General features: G+C 34.7%; 1 protein-coding gene across 1 annotated transcript; it reads right to left on the reverse strand.

Annotated features, from left to right (window-relative positions):
* Positions 1–486: 486 nt before the first annotated feature.
* On the reverse strand, positions 487–3,036 carry LOC126763641 (uncharacterized). Its single transcript, XM_050481347.1, has 2 exons — positions 2,784–3,036; positions 487–2,603 (listed from the first exon to the last, which is right to left on the reverse strand). The coding sequence occupies exon 2, from the start codon at positions 2,592–2,594 to the stop codon at positions 846–848; it is 1,749 nt and encodes a 582-aa protein (XP_050337304.1). The 5' UTR covers positions 2,595–2,603; positions 2,784–3,036; the 3' UTR covers positions 487–845.
* Between the last annotated feature and the right edge of the window lie 13,841 nt (positions 3,037–16,877).

Consider the following 16,877-nt stretch of genomic DNA (forward strand, 5'->3'; position numbering starts at 1 on the left):
ACAGTAATATTGCATTCCAACTTAGCAATATAAATTTTCCATAGCGGCATTAAACAAGTACCCTTAATTTTTTACTTTACCAGTGATACCAATAACTATAAAAATGCTTTTGTGAAAGTTACATGTAAATCAGCCTGCAGCAGCAACAGTTTGTTTCATAAATCTTCACGCCCACTGAGTTTGCCGCCAGCTGAGTTTGTTAACTGACCAGGCGAATACAACTCTGGAAATTGGCTTCTTGTGTTACTTGTTTGTTATCGCAGTTAACATAATTCTGTAACTACATACAGTGTTGGGTAAAATAAAGGAAACAGAATCCATTTGTGTAGCTGAAACCAAATTGTTAATGATATACGAAAAATTATGTAAGTTTGGGTATTGTGATATGGGTATAAATATTAAAAAAATTAAATAAATATTTGTTTTTCTACTATTAATAAGCTTATATATATTTCATAAACTAATACTTACAAAAAAAAATTATGCAATACTATTCCTTGCTTCATTGCGCAATATATCTCAAAGGGATATTTCGGTATCTCAAGTACTTTGAAAGATAACTCAATTAAACTATAGATGGTCGAAAAAGCGACTTCGCCAAAATGTATGGGTAATGTGATATACTATGTCAGGTAAAGTGATATACTATATCACATTACCTATAAGCTTTCCTTAAAAAAAATAAAATAAGAACGAATTGCTAAATAATACATTTATTAAAAACAAAAAAGCGACATTTTGTATTGTTGTAATATAATTCATTAAGAATAAAAAAAAAACATGACTATTCAAGTATGTACATAGAAACAATCAAGGATTCAAAAAAATGTGTACTGTTTTTAATTTTAAAATGTTTGGCAGGACTCGCAAACAAATATTGCTTGACGCTTAGGGAGACATTTGCTATGTGCCCAAACTAAGTCGCATAGCAAACATGGTACCCAAGCAATACTTTCTTTATCCGTCTCAAAGTTTTTGTTGCAAAAAGCGCACGCAGTATCCTTACTAGGTGGTGTTTCCGCCCAACATTCCTCATCTGAACTGGGAAGATGCAAGCTTTTTTCCGACTCGCTCGAAGAAGTTTCCCTAGTTTTGGTTGCCCGTTGTGTTTTGGTTTTACGTGAATGCGGTATGTCTTTTACATTTCCTTTTTCCTTGCGCTTTTCAACATTTCTGATGCTTTCCTCCAAAAGCGCTTTATATGGTGATGTTGTTAACACTGTCGATTCTGATCGTTTGCCTCTGGAGCTGGTAGACAGTTTTAGCTTAGGTGGTGGGGATATCTGCCAAGGTGTGACGAAATTTTTCATCGCTGCCCTACTTGTGCTGGCCACTGGTTCTTCTAAAAATATATCTTCTATAGGTTGAGTATCTTTCAGCGGATTTTCTTGGCGTTGCTCCATAAAATCACTTTCCTGGAAAATATTTTTATCAAAGGGATAGATACCAGTGCATTTGAACCCATTAATTGCTATCTGTGCCGTTTGAACTTTCAGATAAGCCTTTGAAAACAGCTCAACTACATCAAATTGTGTCACCTTTCGGCCTTGCTCTCGCATAAATCGTCTTATTTCGTCATTGTAATATGTTTTAAGAGGACCCATAAATGCTTTATCTAAGGGTTGCATTTTGTGTGTACAATGAGGTGGCAATGATAAGATAATGACGCCATTTTGACGAGCCTTATCCAAAACATCAACATTTCGCGTATGACTGTAGTGGCCATCTAAAATAAGCAAGATTGGGTTCTCCTTTGATGGATTAGTGAATCGCAAAAAGTGATCAAACCACGCGGTAAATATTGGTATTTGTATCCATCCCGATATGTGACAAGCAGAATCGGAACCAGGGGGAGCATGTTTCATTAAAAGCGGAGAGGGATTTTTTCTTGGAAAAATGAAAAATGGTGGAACAAAGGCTCCTCCTGCGCTCATGCAGCTTATAACTGTTATGAGAGATCCTCTTTCTGCTGAAGTCATGCAACCAATTTGCCTTTTGCCTTTTGCTGCTAAAATTTTTGGCTGCTTACTTTGCACGATAGACACTCCTGTCTCATCAACATTCCATATTCTAGTTGCAGAAAATTTATGCTTCTCAAACTCCTGCTCCAATAAATTATAGAACTTGCTCACATTTTCCACATTAAATCCTTTGATTCTCTCGATTGAGGTACCTGTGGCAGAGCGTAAACTTATTTCCGTTTTATGTCTATTTAGAAAGCTACGCAACCAATCTTTTCCGGCGCATTCCCTGATTATGGAAAATGGGTTCTCAATATTATTTCGCTTTGCTAATTGAAATGCAAGCGAACGCACATCACTTCGAGTGAGCCCCCAAAACTTTGCCTCCATTTCTCTCAAATATCTTACCAGCTCTAATTCAACATCTCGGTTAAAAACCGGCCTACGTCCCAATGGAATAGCTAATATTTCGTCGATTGTTTTATCGCTGCGGGCAGCTCTTTGCAAGGTTGCAAATGGGACACCATACGTTTTCGATGCCAGAAGTATTCCCATCTTTTCGGCTCTTACAGCCTGTATGGCTTTTTTCATGTTTTCTGCATTCCACTTACGAATTTCCCCTTTCTTCGGCATTGCGAAAAACTATAATTTAAGAAGAGTATTACTTTTACCTACAAGATACGTTGTATGATATTATGTTTGTTTAATATGATATACTATATCACAATGGACAACATTGACTATATCACATTAGCCAAACTCGAGTTTGAAATAATAAAATATTTGTTTCACAAAAAAATATTTATTTCGGCTAAAAATTACCTGAATTACGGTTAATTATATTAACGAAAGATCAAGAAAAAATTACTAGAATTCTAAAATATGAATTAAACTCTGAATAATCCTTTGTCGAAACGCCCGTTGAAATAATGGTGACCGCACTACTATAAACTTTTTGGCACACTGAGAGCAAACGAAGTGTTCAGTAGCACGCGCAGCTTTGCAGCAACAGTTTTTTACAGTTGCTTTTGTATTCTCGGAAAGATTCATGTCAAAACATGAATAGTTTACGAAATATGCTGGCATATCACATTGCACACCCATATCACAATGACCTATGACCATATTGGAAACTTTTAACTCAACGACTTTGGGTTACTCAGTCGCCATATACGCCTTCACTTTATTAAGTTTAATTTTTATTTTGTTTTATTTTATTTTATTTTATATATTATCCGGTAGTTATATCACTCATACGCACCATACGTACAATAACCATATTGGAACTTTTAACTCAATGACTTTAGATTACTCATACGCAATACACGACCTTGATTCTCTTTGGATTTTTTCTAATTGAGACCAATTAATAAATTTCATTTTTTATGTTTACCTTTTATTTTTATTTATTTTATTTCATTATTTTTATTTTTATTTTCATTTTTTATTTTATTTTACTTTATTTTGTTTTATTAATAAAAAAAAATAAAAATTCTGATTTCATAAATATACAAGAAAATTATACTCCCACCCAAAGTCTTCTGAAATCATTCGTTGAAAAACTTTAATTTGAAAAACGCCCCTTTCACCTAATTTCCGCTACGCAACACCGTCTTCTTCGTAAACTGTCATAACAATTAAAAAATGAAATTGCACATACGAGAACGCTCTTTTAATCTAAATAACGGCAGAATCACCTGCAATTCCATTAAACTGCCACAAAACCCACTTAACAGTCAATTCTACACACGCATATAAAACTCATTTCATCTACACATATTCATTAAACAGTGTATTCAAATAACCTTCCCTTTGAAGTTCACGCAGAAATTTAAGTATCCGCCTGTCCGTTTCCAGTCCCTGAATTCATTAATTTATATTCATCTGCACATATTTATTGGGTACAAAATGGGCCAGAAATTCATGCGTTCATTGCCCAAATTGCCCGTTCACCCACACAAACACAAATACTTGAAGTGTTCAGCAAAGAGAATGGCGCCATTGAGTTAACAGCGCAAGGTGAGTATTTCGGCAATGTAAATATAAGGGCACCGTTACTCACGCACATGCACACCCACATATGCGCAATGCGTCAACAACAGGTTCGCGCGTGTTAGTAATTGCTTTTCGGCTACGGTCACCTTAATTTCATATTTGGCCTACACTTTGTTACGCATAAATAAACAAGCCTTTTGCATGTCTGTTATCTTTTAGCACCAGCAGCGTTTGTATTAATCATGAATTTGGCACTTTCGGCGAACGCGACTTATAATAAAAGTAACGCTCTCTCTTTTGACTGTTTTTGCCTTGCACATCAAAATGAGTTTAAGTATTTAAAGGATTAAGTTAAGAATTCCAAAAAAATATTTTACATCAAAACTGAAATCGATAGAACAGAATTGCTTTTAATTTAATTTTTTTATTTTTGGTGACACAAAACCATATCAGATTTATTGCTAATCTCTTTCAAATCAGAAATTGTATAAGGGTTGCCACTCTTTCAGAAAAATCTGTCTCAATAAAAGTTATAAATTGAATCAAACATTAAATAACAATACATTTCTAACATAGTTTTTCATACTTCAGTTTTCCTATCATTTTTTAAGTGTTGCCACCTAGTTAAAAAATGTATTTTTATGCAGTCTGCAATAGTTTCAAAAGCTTAATTGAATCAAACATTAAATAACAATACATTTCTAACATAGTTTTTCACACTTCAGTTTTCCTATCATTTTTTAAGTGTTGCCACCTAGTTAAAAAATGTATTTATATGCAGTCTGCAATAGTTTCAAAAGCTTAATTGGAGCGTTCGCAGTAAAGTAATTTAGTTATTCATTGAAATTTTATAGAGTTGCCACATTCATAAAAATATTTATTTTTAAATTACTTAAAACTGGATTAAAAGTGAAAATTATAAGTTGGGCGTAATATATGTATAAATTTTTCAGCAACATCGTGTCTTACACAAATATACAAAAATAATGACAATGTTGCCATTGTATCAAAAAAAATATATAAACAAATACAAATGTATATATGTATATCACTTATGAATTTGTTGCGCTACAGTTTATTGTTGGCGAAAATGCGTTTACTTTCTCAAAATGCTGTTTTGGCTATTATTTTGTATGGAGTTGCCACCTATTTTATAAAAACAATTTTAAAATATCAGTATTTACATATGTACATATACATTAAAGAAACCTCGCAAAAATGCAATAAAATGATGTTTTCCGGGTTTCAATTTGTGCGGAGTTGCCACCTATTTTATAAGAAAAATTGTAAACAGCGTGTATTTAAATTTTTTTGCAAGAACAACAACAAATAAATATAAAAAATATGGCCACATGTTTTTCTAGAGAAAATCACAAGGTACATGAGGAAAATACTTAATATTTTTACTTTGAAAACTTTTAAAAGAGAGGTGCCAACTAACACAAAATCAATTTATATACAAATATTGAAAATTTTCGAACTAGCTACATATGTATGTATGTACGTTTAAATAAATATTAAAAAAAATATTTCCGTTTAGAAAATAATTTATTTTTTTTTATTTATAGTGTTGCCACACTCTAAGTAATATATAAACTAATTTCAATGTGTTAAACTATAAACTTTATTTATTTATTTATTTATATTTTATTTGAAGTAATAAGTTTTTAAGCAAATGTTTTTGTAAATAATAACAAACAGGGTTGCCAACTGATAAAAATATTTTTGACCCGAAACTATCGAGCTTCGTTTAAATAAATATTCAAAAAAGGAATTTAAAATATTTCCGTTTAAAAAATAGCTTGTATTTATTTTATTTTTAGTGTTGCCACCCTCTAAGCAATTTATAAACAATTTTTTTTTCTCTTTTAGTTTATTAAAACATAAATCATGAAATAATAAATTTTGAAACATATGTTTTTGAGAATAGTAATAAACAGAGTTGCCACCTAAAAAAAATATATTTGACCAAAATATAACGAACTACGTTTAAATAAACATTCAAAAAAATATTTAAAAATATTTCGGCTTAGAAAAATTTGATTTTTAGTTTTATTTATAGTGTTGCCATCCTTTAACTTATTTATAAAATTGTTTTTTTTTTTAATTTTCCATTATTACATACAGGTAATGAAATAATAAATTTTTAAACAAATTTTTTTGAAAATAATAATAAACAAGGTTACGACCTGACAAATATTTTTGACCATAAAATAATTATGAATTTAAAATCATGAAATAATATATTTAAAACAAATGTTTTTGAAAATACTAATAATCAGGGTTGACACCTGAAAAATATGTTTGACCAAAATAAAATAGAGATTATTCTACATACATCTCTATAAAGTTTTTTTTATATTTTTTTGTATATCGAGAATATAAGAAAAATCACTCATTCTACACACAGTTACTCAGCCAAACATTTTTTGTCACTCCTTACTAATGGCATCCTATCTTTGTATTTAATTAAATAAACCATATTAATAACACCTTCATTATTGCTTTCCATAAAAAGTGTTTTGTTGCACGCATATAAATTAGCCACTTTAGATGGAAAAATCAAAATCACTGTTACATCTGATAATTTTAGCTGTTTACGAGAGCTAACACAAACTCACAGCCATACTCACACCTCAGCGAGCAGAAATCCAATTTCCAATTACGCCAAATGACCCGTACAAAGCCAATAATCTGTGCTATCAAACAACTGATTGATGGCGCCGAATCAATGAATGAAACAAATATATACGCCCACATTTACCGTTAAGTATTCAATATATTAGACATGCCCATAAAACTCACCTAACACATTTACCGGCCTAAAAACCAGTTTGACATGCTGCGAAAATGCAAATAACGGTTTATTGTGATGGACAACGCCTACGTAATCTATCATTAAAATCCCCACAAATTGCATGGAAAATGGAAAAAAGGCTGTAAGTTCAATATCAGCTGATGTGATGTGCGCTGATATATCTGATGCAATGGCCGACCGCAGCGAAGGACAGCAGTAATTAATTTGCATACAAATGCATGAAAAATTATGGAAAAGGAAACAATGGGAAGAAGTGAAATATTTTATATATTTTTTTGATTATATGATTTGAGATTGGTTGCAGAGATTCAGCTATGCTCATACGTTGAAATTCACATACGAAAATTAATTTGAAACTCTCTCACTCACTTTGTCTTTAATATCAATTGAGTTATTAAAAAGAATATAAAACTAAAAAATAATTAAATTTTGTTATCCTCTCTGCTGTCCACCCACTCATATAGTAACAGCACAGTATTCACCATCAAAGCATAAACTAGTAATAAGCTTATCTCGCTGAAAGTGTCTTATTAAACTCATTTCGTTAATTTTTCTCATGTAATAGCTTACAATAAATCTCTCTTTCACAATACAATTTCAAGTTTTTTAACAAAAAGTATTAATTAGTGCAAAACACAATAGTTGGCGGAAATTCTAAGGTATCCCAGGAAGTATTGTAAGGTTACCTGCTTTGTTAGATTAATGCTTTAGCTGATGAAAGTGAGAGAGCGGGATAGAGAAAGAAAAGTGCTAAAATTGAACAATTAGTTGCAGAGTAGTATTACTTTGCAATAGAAATACGTAAGATACGTGCATACCCACACAAACTACATACACTGTGAGCAATTCTCACGAACTTTTCAACTGAAAACCATTATCCTGAGCAGCTAATTGGTACTCCAGCATTAAGGTATTATTAATCTAAGTGTAAGAAAAATCAGCACTTAATTGCTGCTAGTTCTATAGAAAATGTACAAGAAACTGAACGTTTTTAATAAGAAAATAATTGTACTGTACGTACGTACAGTCAATAACCATTGAAATATGCGAAAAAAGTACATAAGTCATTTAACTAGGATACAACTATATACTATATAACGGATGATATATTTCGAGGTTCCCTACGTTTTTGAAAAAGAAACACAGAATCTTCTATGTGAATAAGGAATGTTTACTATCATTCGAAAGAACATTCTTTGGTAGTTATTTTTTGAAGATAATCCTTATAATATTGGTTGCGCCTACGTCTCAGATGGTCCATCCGTTGAGTCCAATTTTTGATGACTCGTTGAGCATTTCTACTGTTAACTGGCGAATGACACGGGTGATATTTTGCTCTAAGGCGTGAATCGAAGCGTGATTGTCCGCATAGACTTTAGACTTTACATATTCCCACAGAAAAAAGTCTCACGGTGTGATATCACACGATCTTGATGGCCAATCGACCGACCCATAACTTGAAATTATCTGCTCATCGCAGTGTTCTCGCAATAAATCCATTTATTGTTGCGATGTGTGTGAAGTGGCGTCGTCTTGTTAAGACCAAATATCGCCGAGATCACGAGCTTCATATTTCAGGCATCAAATAGTCGGTTATCATGCCGTTATAACGGTCACCGCTGACGGCTAGGTTCTCATCGACATCATATTGGAAGAAATATGGATCGATGAAACCACCGGCCCACAATTCACGCCAAACCGTTGTTTTTTCTGGATGATATGGCAGTTCTTGAATCTCTTAAGATCACTTGTCTTCCTGAATGATTTTTACAAAAATTTTTCAGTAATTTGCACAGTTGATTAACGCCAACCCCAATTGTATGCTACGATTTAGTTTTAATATTTTATATCTGCCGCGTTTACTGCTGAACTATATTCCCGAATACCAAAATACCAAAAAATTACAAGGACTGCAGTTCTTTCACAGAGATTTAGAACTGTCATCATCACTGTAGTCTTCACACTGGCGTATTCTAAAATAATGTTGCCTACATTTTGGCGCAAAGTTAAAAAATTAAAAAAAATGCACATTCAGCGAATTATCAATTTGTGAAAAAAAATAAAGCTTTTTACTGCTTTATATGGCATTCTATCATCATTCACGAGTACCGTAGCTCAGCAGAGGCCGAAAAATTTTTATTCACGATTGGTAATAGTAACTATATGGAACAAGTTTCTAGTGTGGCCGACTTCGAGAATAGATTGCATCATATATGGTTGAGGTCTTTGCATAGGTGGTTTTTGCAGCAGCCTTCTTTATGTTAACTTTTGTCGTGAACGATTTTTGCTTCGTTGCGAGTTTCCCTAAAGCGACACTCTCGTAATGCTGTGTGGAGTCTTCTTAAGAGTGTGGCTTATCCAACGCTTTTATAAGAGTTTTATTTACTTCTGCAAATATTCCTCTTTTTTACGATTTAAGGGCATGCACCTGGAATGTACGGTCCCTTAATTGAAAAGGTGCCGCTGCCCAGCTGGTTGATGTCCTCGTAAAAGTAAAGGGTGACATCACCGCCGCCCAAAAAGGGCGAAGGACGGGACAATTGCTGAAATGAGTAGGTCCTTCTGTCATTTACTACAGTGGCCTTATTAAGGGGCGCAAATTCGGTAGAAGAGAGACCCATAGTTTGGTGAATTAATAGACAGCAGCTACGATGGCTTGGTCATGTCCTCCGAATGGATAAAGACACTGCAGCTCAGAGAGTATTCGACGCGTTATTGGCGACGGAAGCACAGGAAGAGAAAGACCTCCATTCCGTTGGAAAGACCAGGTGGAGAGGAACCTGGCTAAACTTGGAAACTCTATTGGCGCCAAGCAGCGAAAAGAAGAACGACTTGAACGCTACTATAACCGCGTAAGCGGTGTATAGTTTATGACCTAACTTAAAAGGGAGAATACGAAAATTCATTTTTAAATGCACATTTCATAAAATCAATCGCAAGCATGCTCAACCTATTCAGTCTCCGCTGTTATCAAGTAAGAACTTCCGCAAACAATAAACACCATAAATATGTGTACAAAATTATTTCGCATTATTTGCCACTTATCCAGTAACATCGGCAAACTTTGTGTTGTTTAGAAGCGCACTTACTTCCTTGTGGAAATTGCAAACACCTATAAACTTTCCGCTTTCCGCCACAAGGAGCTACGCAACAAACTCATGCGTGCGTGCCAACACACACATATTTACTTCAATTAAATTATTTACCAGCAAAGTTTCAGCAGCCAAAGTGGGAATCATTAATAACAACCCGGCGGCAATTTGGTGCTTTGAAAGGGCTTCGCTTTTGCTCCGATTACAGCAGCGCAGCCAGCAGCAACGCAAACGCTTTGAAGCCAAGCCAATGAACGATGAAGTTGCCGGCGAACAATTCTCATATCGGACATGTGGTGCGGCAATAATTTATAACTAGCGATTTCCTTTTCGCAATTTATTGATTCTACACGCATACTGATGATAACCGTCATTGCAGTTGCAGTTAATTAAAATTTGATGGTATGTGAAAAAGAGAAAAAAATAATTATTTTTAAAGAAAATGAGTTTTGCTTAAACAAAAAGAAAAAAATTTTAAGCAAAAAACAATTAGCCCAATTAGGGAGTTTCTTTGAACTTAGCAGGAAATTAAATAATGAAGTTAAAAGCAAAAAAATCATGTTATAAGGAAGGACTAACTTCAGTTTCAGGCACAAAATTACAGCGTATCTGAGGAAATATGTTGACTGAAGTTTGTTAATATAAATATTGGGTAGTCGAAAAAGTCTTTTCGTATTTTGTCAATAGATGTCGTTGCAGTCGTATATCTCCAGTGCTACTAATCACATTGTGTCATACCATTTATATATATATATACCATATTAACCAAAAAAATTGAACCAAAAAAAAAAATTAAATTCGAGGAAGTTGAAAGAAAGGGTACAGCTGTTCAAAAATGAGTGAAAATAATTAAGAAATTGAAAATGAAAAATGAAAGGGCTCTTTCCATAATCTCACTGATTGTGGAAGGAAACATTCCCGATACCAACAACACAACCTGCCACCAGACGACATACCTATGCTATTGCTTTACTTTACTTTGAAGTAGTATTCCGTTCAGCGCCACCACCCATAAAAGCGGGGAAAGAACACCCCCTTGAGGAGTGCTATAATCCTTCTGTTCATAAGCATTGATCGTATCCATCTGCATACCATGTCGCCTATGCTGCCATGTGTCAGGGACTCAATAATCATGCTTATGTATATATTGTTGAAAGCCCCTTATACGTTTGTGATATAGTGACTTTTCAATTACATTAATCAGCTCTGGTAGGGCAGTTTTGGTTGACCGACCCTTTACATATGCATGTTATTACACTCGATAAAGTTTACTCCAGGATTGATCTTAGGTGTATATCCATTAGCTTTTCTAAAAACTTCAGCATGAAGGAAGTGAGGCTTATAGGTCTGAAATCTTTTAGCTTTTGTCTTTTATAATATTCCAGTCGGATTCCTGCCTTATAAATTGTGACGAAGTACCCTCAAATTAAAAATAAAACGCAAAATATTTAATTACTTTTTCATGGGTATTTATTTTGTTTGCCTTTAAAATAATCCCTACCAGGTGTAATATACATATGCCAATGATTTTTCCAGTCCTTGAAACTCTTTACATTAGCACTTTTTGGGATGGCCGTCAGCTTTTTCAGCGAAGTTTGTTTTATCTCTTCGATCGACTGAAAACGGGTTTCACGAAGCGGCAATTTGGTGAATGCGTTGATTGATCTATAGTAATCATTGTGTTTTTGGCTTTAAATTCGGTCAAAATCGCGACTCGATGCGATGGTGCATTATCTTCGTGTAAAATCCATGAATTATTCTTCCACAATTTCGGGCGTATTCGATGGATGTTCTCACGCAAACGCTTCAATACGGCCAAATAGAATTCGTTATTGACTGTCTAGCCCTCCAGAACAAATTCATAATGCACCAAACCTCGAATATCAAAAAAAGCAATGAGAATTACCTTGATTTTTAAACGGCTTTGGTGTAGCTTTTTGGTTTCGGTCTCATCTGTAACTACCGAAGCTCTTCATGAATGTGGGATCGAAATTCGCACAATCAAACATGTCTAAAGAGACGTTCAGGGTACTCGTTTAAAACAAAATTCAGCTTTATCGGGACGAGTTAAGCAAGAACACGTTTCATACCCAAAATATCCACCAAAATCTTTCGAACGGACTGGCGAGGAACATCTCTCAAACACTTGCTTGAAGATTATTAGAAATAAAAAATTTGAGACAAATTCTTTTATATTATATTTATATATTATTAGCCATCGTTAATTAAGATTTCCGAGTGTTTTTTACCCTGCTCAGGATACAAAAATTGTATTATAATGAATGAACAAATGTCCTTAATTTAGAATAAATTTTTGTGGTTAACGAATATTTCTGATTTCCTTGAGACTGTATTTAATAAGTGCTCGCAAGTATGAAACGAAACCACAATTAGTTGCCTAAACCGTTACAATATGAAATTGGCCTCAAGAAATAAAAACATTTTTCTCATTAATACGTATATATGTACGTTCTTGCACGGAATAATTAAGGCATATTATTAGCTTTTACAAAAACTTTCTTTGAAAAGAACAACATCAAAGCAATATTTTGTTATTTTTGTTTTTTTTCTGTGAAAAGTTTAAAGCAAATACTTTCAGTTAAGTATATGCACCACTCACAACCATACACATATTCCCTTATTTTATGTGGATTTATCATGTAAACAGGTGAATTTCTCATTATAAAGATTGTCCATGGAAGTTATGCGCGACTTTTTAACTCACGCCAATCTAAATATTATGTAAGTATGTAATGCTATCCTTATTACAATGGAAACGCCACAGATTAGAAAGCCAAATGTTATGGCAATATATAAGGTGCGCCCCTTACCGTTATTGTGCAGCTTGAAAAACACCAGCTCACCATAGCAAGAGAAGCTGCAAAGCAATCAAGCGTGCGCCGCCGTTGGCAAGCATTTAAACAATGAGGGTTTCGCCATGAAGGTCACATTTGAACGAATTTTACCAAAATCTTAGCTCTTACAAGCACAGGTGAGTATTAGGGTGATTTTAGATATAGAAATTTAGTACATATATTTCATAACAAATAAGTAAAGAGTAGTTCGCTATAATATAAACTCAAATACGTATTTTATAAAGCCTTAAAGAGGGAAACAGTGGTCTGGTATGTAGACAGCAGGCGATTTTGGTATCTAATTTTGCTGAAAAGACACCACCTTCCACTTAATCTTCTAATTTGGACCCATCCGTATAGATACTTATCTCTCGGTCTCTATCGAAATGCGTTTTTTTCTTACTCTTCTCTGAAAAAGGGACAGCTTATTGGGCACCGAATTTATCAATTATCTGGACTAAAAAATCAACTTGCTTGAGGAGAAATGGGTTACTTATGCGTTAGTATCCCCAGTATACACCCCATTACCATCTGATAAAAAGGATTATCTCAAAATCTAAGAGCTGACTTTTAGCGCGAGTTATTTACATATAAGTCTGTTGGCATAAACGTAAACAGGTTTGATGTCTGACTTGACTTTATTCTAACGGCGCCACTGTTGCATATAATAGCTGCCCTTTAATATGCTTTATGCTTTCCATGCGCCTTACCATGAATTTTAGTGCGAGTCCGGCATATACATGCTTTATACCCTAAACATTAACCCAAATTTTTTGAGTTAATCCACATGAACTCCTCTGCTATCTCCCTGCCGCCAACACGATTGTTTCCAAATACTTTTTCTATGTTTTCGTCATTAAGAGAGATGAATGGACAACTCGCGTGATGCAAGTTATTGATGACTTCACGATCGCCTCTGAATGTCACTCAAATACTTGTGTTTCTGACCAATCCGAGTCAAATTTGATCAGATGGTATAACCATTAAAAAAAACCCATTTACCAATTTGGTTTCCATATATAGTTGAAATTGACCAATCCGAGTCAAATTTGATCAGATGGTACAACCTATAAAAAAACACATTTAACGATTTGGTTTCCGTTTGTTTGTTTGATTGATGACTTCACGACCTTCTCTGCATGTCACTCAAATACTTTTGTTTCGAACCAATCCGAGTCAAATTTGATCATGTGGTATAACCATAAAAAAGCACATTTAAGGATTTGGCTTCCGTTTGTAGTTGAAATAGACCAATCCGAGTCGAATTTGATCAGAGGGTATAACCCTCAAAAACACACATTTAACGATTTGTCTTCCGTTTGTAGTTGAAATGGACCAATCCGAGTCAAATTTGATCAAATGGTATAACCAGGCGTTTATTATATATGTACATACCCTTATGTTATAAGCTGTTCATATAATACAAAATTTAGCATACATCCAGAAAACTTTTAAGGATAGAGCTAACTCTTCTGCTTCAGCTAAGTACACATAAAATAAAACAAACATATAATTAATTATCCCAACTCTTATACCAAGCCACGCTCATAAGTATACACATTTCGCTTATTTTTTTTTGCACTCCCTCCAAAAGCTTTGAAAAATTTAATAAGTTAAAAAAGTATTTTTCCATTTTAAAATATTTTCACCTTGAATAATTTTTGGCTTGCTTGCAGCAATTAATACATAAGTAATATAGACAAAATATGCCCGAAAAATTTCCGCTGCAATTTAATACCTCATTTTAACGAAAATAACCAAAACCACATGTGACACAAATGAAAGCACGAATTTCGGCGCATTTCAGGCTTGTCAGCAATTGTATGCGTTCCATCGTTATACTTATTATTATTTTTATGATTATTGTAGCCGACATGTATATGCCTTAGTAGGCGGTTATGTCATGAGCCAGGCAGCGGGGCTGAAGTGAAAAGTGAATCATTACAATAAGAAGAAATCGTTTACGACGCGAAATAAATGCTTTCACATATCAACACGAACAACACGCATACACAAGCATTACACACGCATACACATAAACATATGAACGAACTTGGTATTAGACACACACACAAACTTTTACGCGAACTTGGCATTAGACACAGCCACACACAGCCACCTGCCGGAGAGCTTAACATTAGACACAGACACCGGCATTTGCTCAATATGATGTGTTAATGTCAACCGTAGGGGGCTCATGTGTGTGGTGGTGTGTGTGGTTGTGTACTGCCGAGGGGCCGCTTGTTGCGCGAGAACACACAAAAGTTTGTTGCGCTTTCAAATTATATTTTTTTATTTTCTTCATTATTTCCCACGTGTTGGCGTCGGTCGCACCTGTCGACAATATTTTCCCCACATGACGTTCATGTAACGGTGGATACCGTTTTAATCCATTATAATTTCGCTCATCTCCGGCAAATATGCGGCAACGATTTCTTTCCGTTATGCGAGATTACATATATATTTAACGAGCGTGTAGCGCAACTGTGTGTGTGTGTGCGTGTGTGTATGTGGATTATAACTAAGTACATGCACATGTGTTTATGTTTTCTGTAGTGCTGACAACGGCTTCGTGCTACTGGTAAATATTTGTGCTTGTTTTGTTGTTGTTGTTGTTGTAATGGTTACTTGTATTTGTGCACGTGTGCTCTGGTAGCTGTGTACTTTTAAAAGCTACTGTGCTTGTGCTGCGCCAAATTTAAGCTGCTTGGCTAATGAGCGCAGACGTGCGCTGACTTTATTTTTTCGGAGCGTTTCGGTCTTAACAAATTGGTTTAACACGATATGCGATATGTAGATATATTCAAATATGCGGACGGAAGTCTGTCAGGATCTCGCCGACGCTGGTTCACACAATTAAATTCATTAAAGATGTAAAAAATAGCTGGCAGCTTTAAGGCAGCTCCGGACGGCTCATCAGAAGCTTTTTAGCAACAAGAAACAACGATTACTCGTCTTTAGAAACCACGTAATTAATATTTTGCAAAAATCATATATAATAAAATGCGCCATCTTTAGTTTAAAGTAAAAACAAACACGCATACCACCTGATCAAATTTGAACCGGTCTGTTTCATATAATGTAATTCATTTTAAACTACACGTGGAAGCCGAATCGAAAACAAACTATTTTTCTGCAGTACATTGGCACGACTTTTTTTTATATTTCTATGAAGTTTGATCACAACAACTCTTATGGTTCAACTCAGCAACACATTTTGGTTAATAATGGGTTGTCAAAAAAGTCTTGCGGTATTTTTATTGAATTTTTTTTTTTTTTTTGAAATTGAAATGAATTTTTGATGACTCATGCCCAGCTCTTGACAGATGCTACGGCTGCTACTATGCCGGTCTCTTTCGACCAATTCAGCGATTTTATCGCAATTTTCGACGACGGAAGGCCTTCCGGAGCGTGGCGCAACTTCGACCACCTCTACACTAGAACGAAAACGTTGAAACCATCGTTGTGCGGTGGAAATGGAAACTGTATCGGGTCCATAAACTGCACAAATTTTATTGGCGGCTTGAGATGCATTTTTGCCTTTATCGTAGTAGTACTGTAAAATATGCCGTATTTTCTCTTTATTTTGCTCCCTGTTTGCGACGCTATAACTCACGAACGACTTAAAAGAAACGACAATCAATCCAACACGTGTTAGCGCGTGAAATGAGCTTTCCAAAAAGGTATAGCATGACCCGATGCGACGAATAAAACTAGAACTACGCGCTTTCAGCGCCAACTAGCGAAAATACCGCAAGACTTTTTTGACAACCTTTATTTTGGGTATCATGCGTGTCAATGTTAGACTCATGCAAAACTCTGAATCTTTTGCAAAAAACGACGTCAATATTAGACCCGTACTTAAAGACCTGAATCTTTTTCAAAACGATTTCGAATAGAGCTCGCAAAAGACTTGCTTGACTACGTAGCTGAGGACTCTATATTCATGAAACGCAACAATTTTGGTGACGAGACATAGACTTATGCATTTGAAGTCGAAACTATTCAACAATCCAGGGAATGGCGCTCCAAAAGTAAGCCAAAACTGGAAGAAAATTTACCGAAGCTACTGAAGTATATCTCATTCCATGCTGACATATTATAGAAAGAGAGTTGGGATAATTGGATTAAGCGTTGGCATGCTTGTATTTTGCTC

This window comes from Bactrocera neohumeralis, chromosome 6, assembly GCF_024586455.1.
Source record: "Bactrocera neohumeralis isolate Rockhampton chromosome 6, APGP_CSIRO_Bneo_wtdbg2-racon-allhic-juicebox.fasta_v2, whole genome shotgun sequence".
Classification (NCBI taxonomy): domain Eukaryota; kingdom Metazoa; phylum Arthropoda; class Insecta; order Diptera; family Tephritidae; genus Bactrocera; species Bactrocera neohumeralis.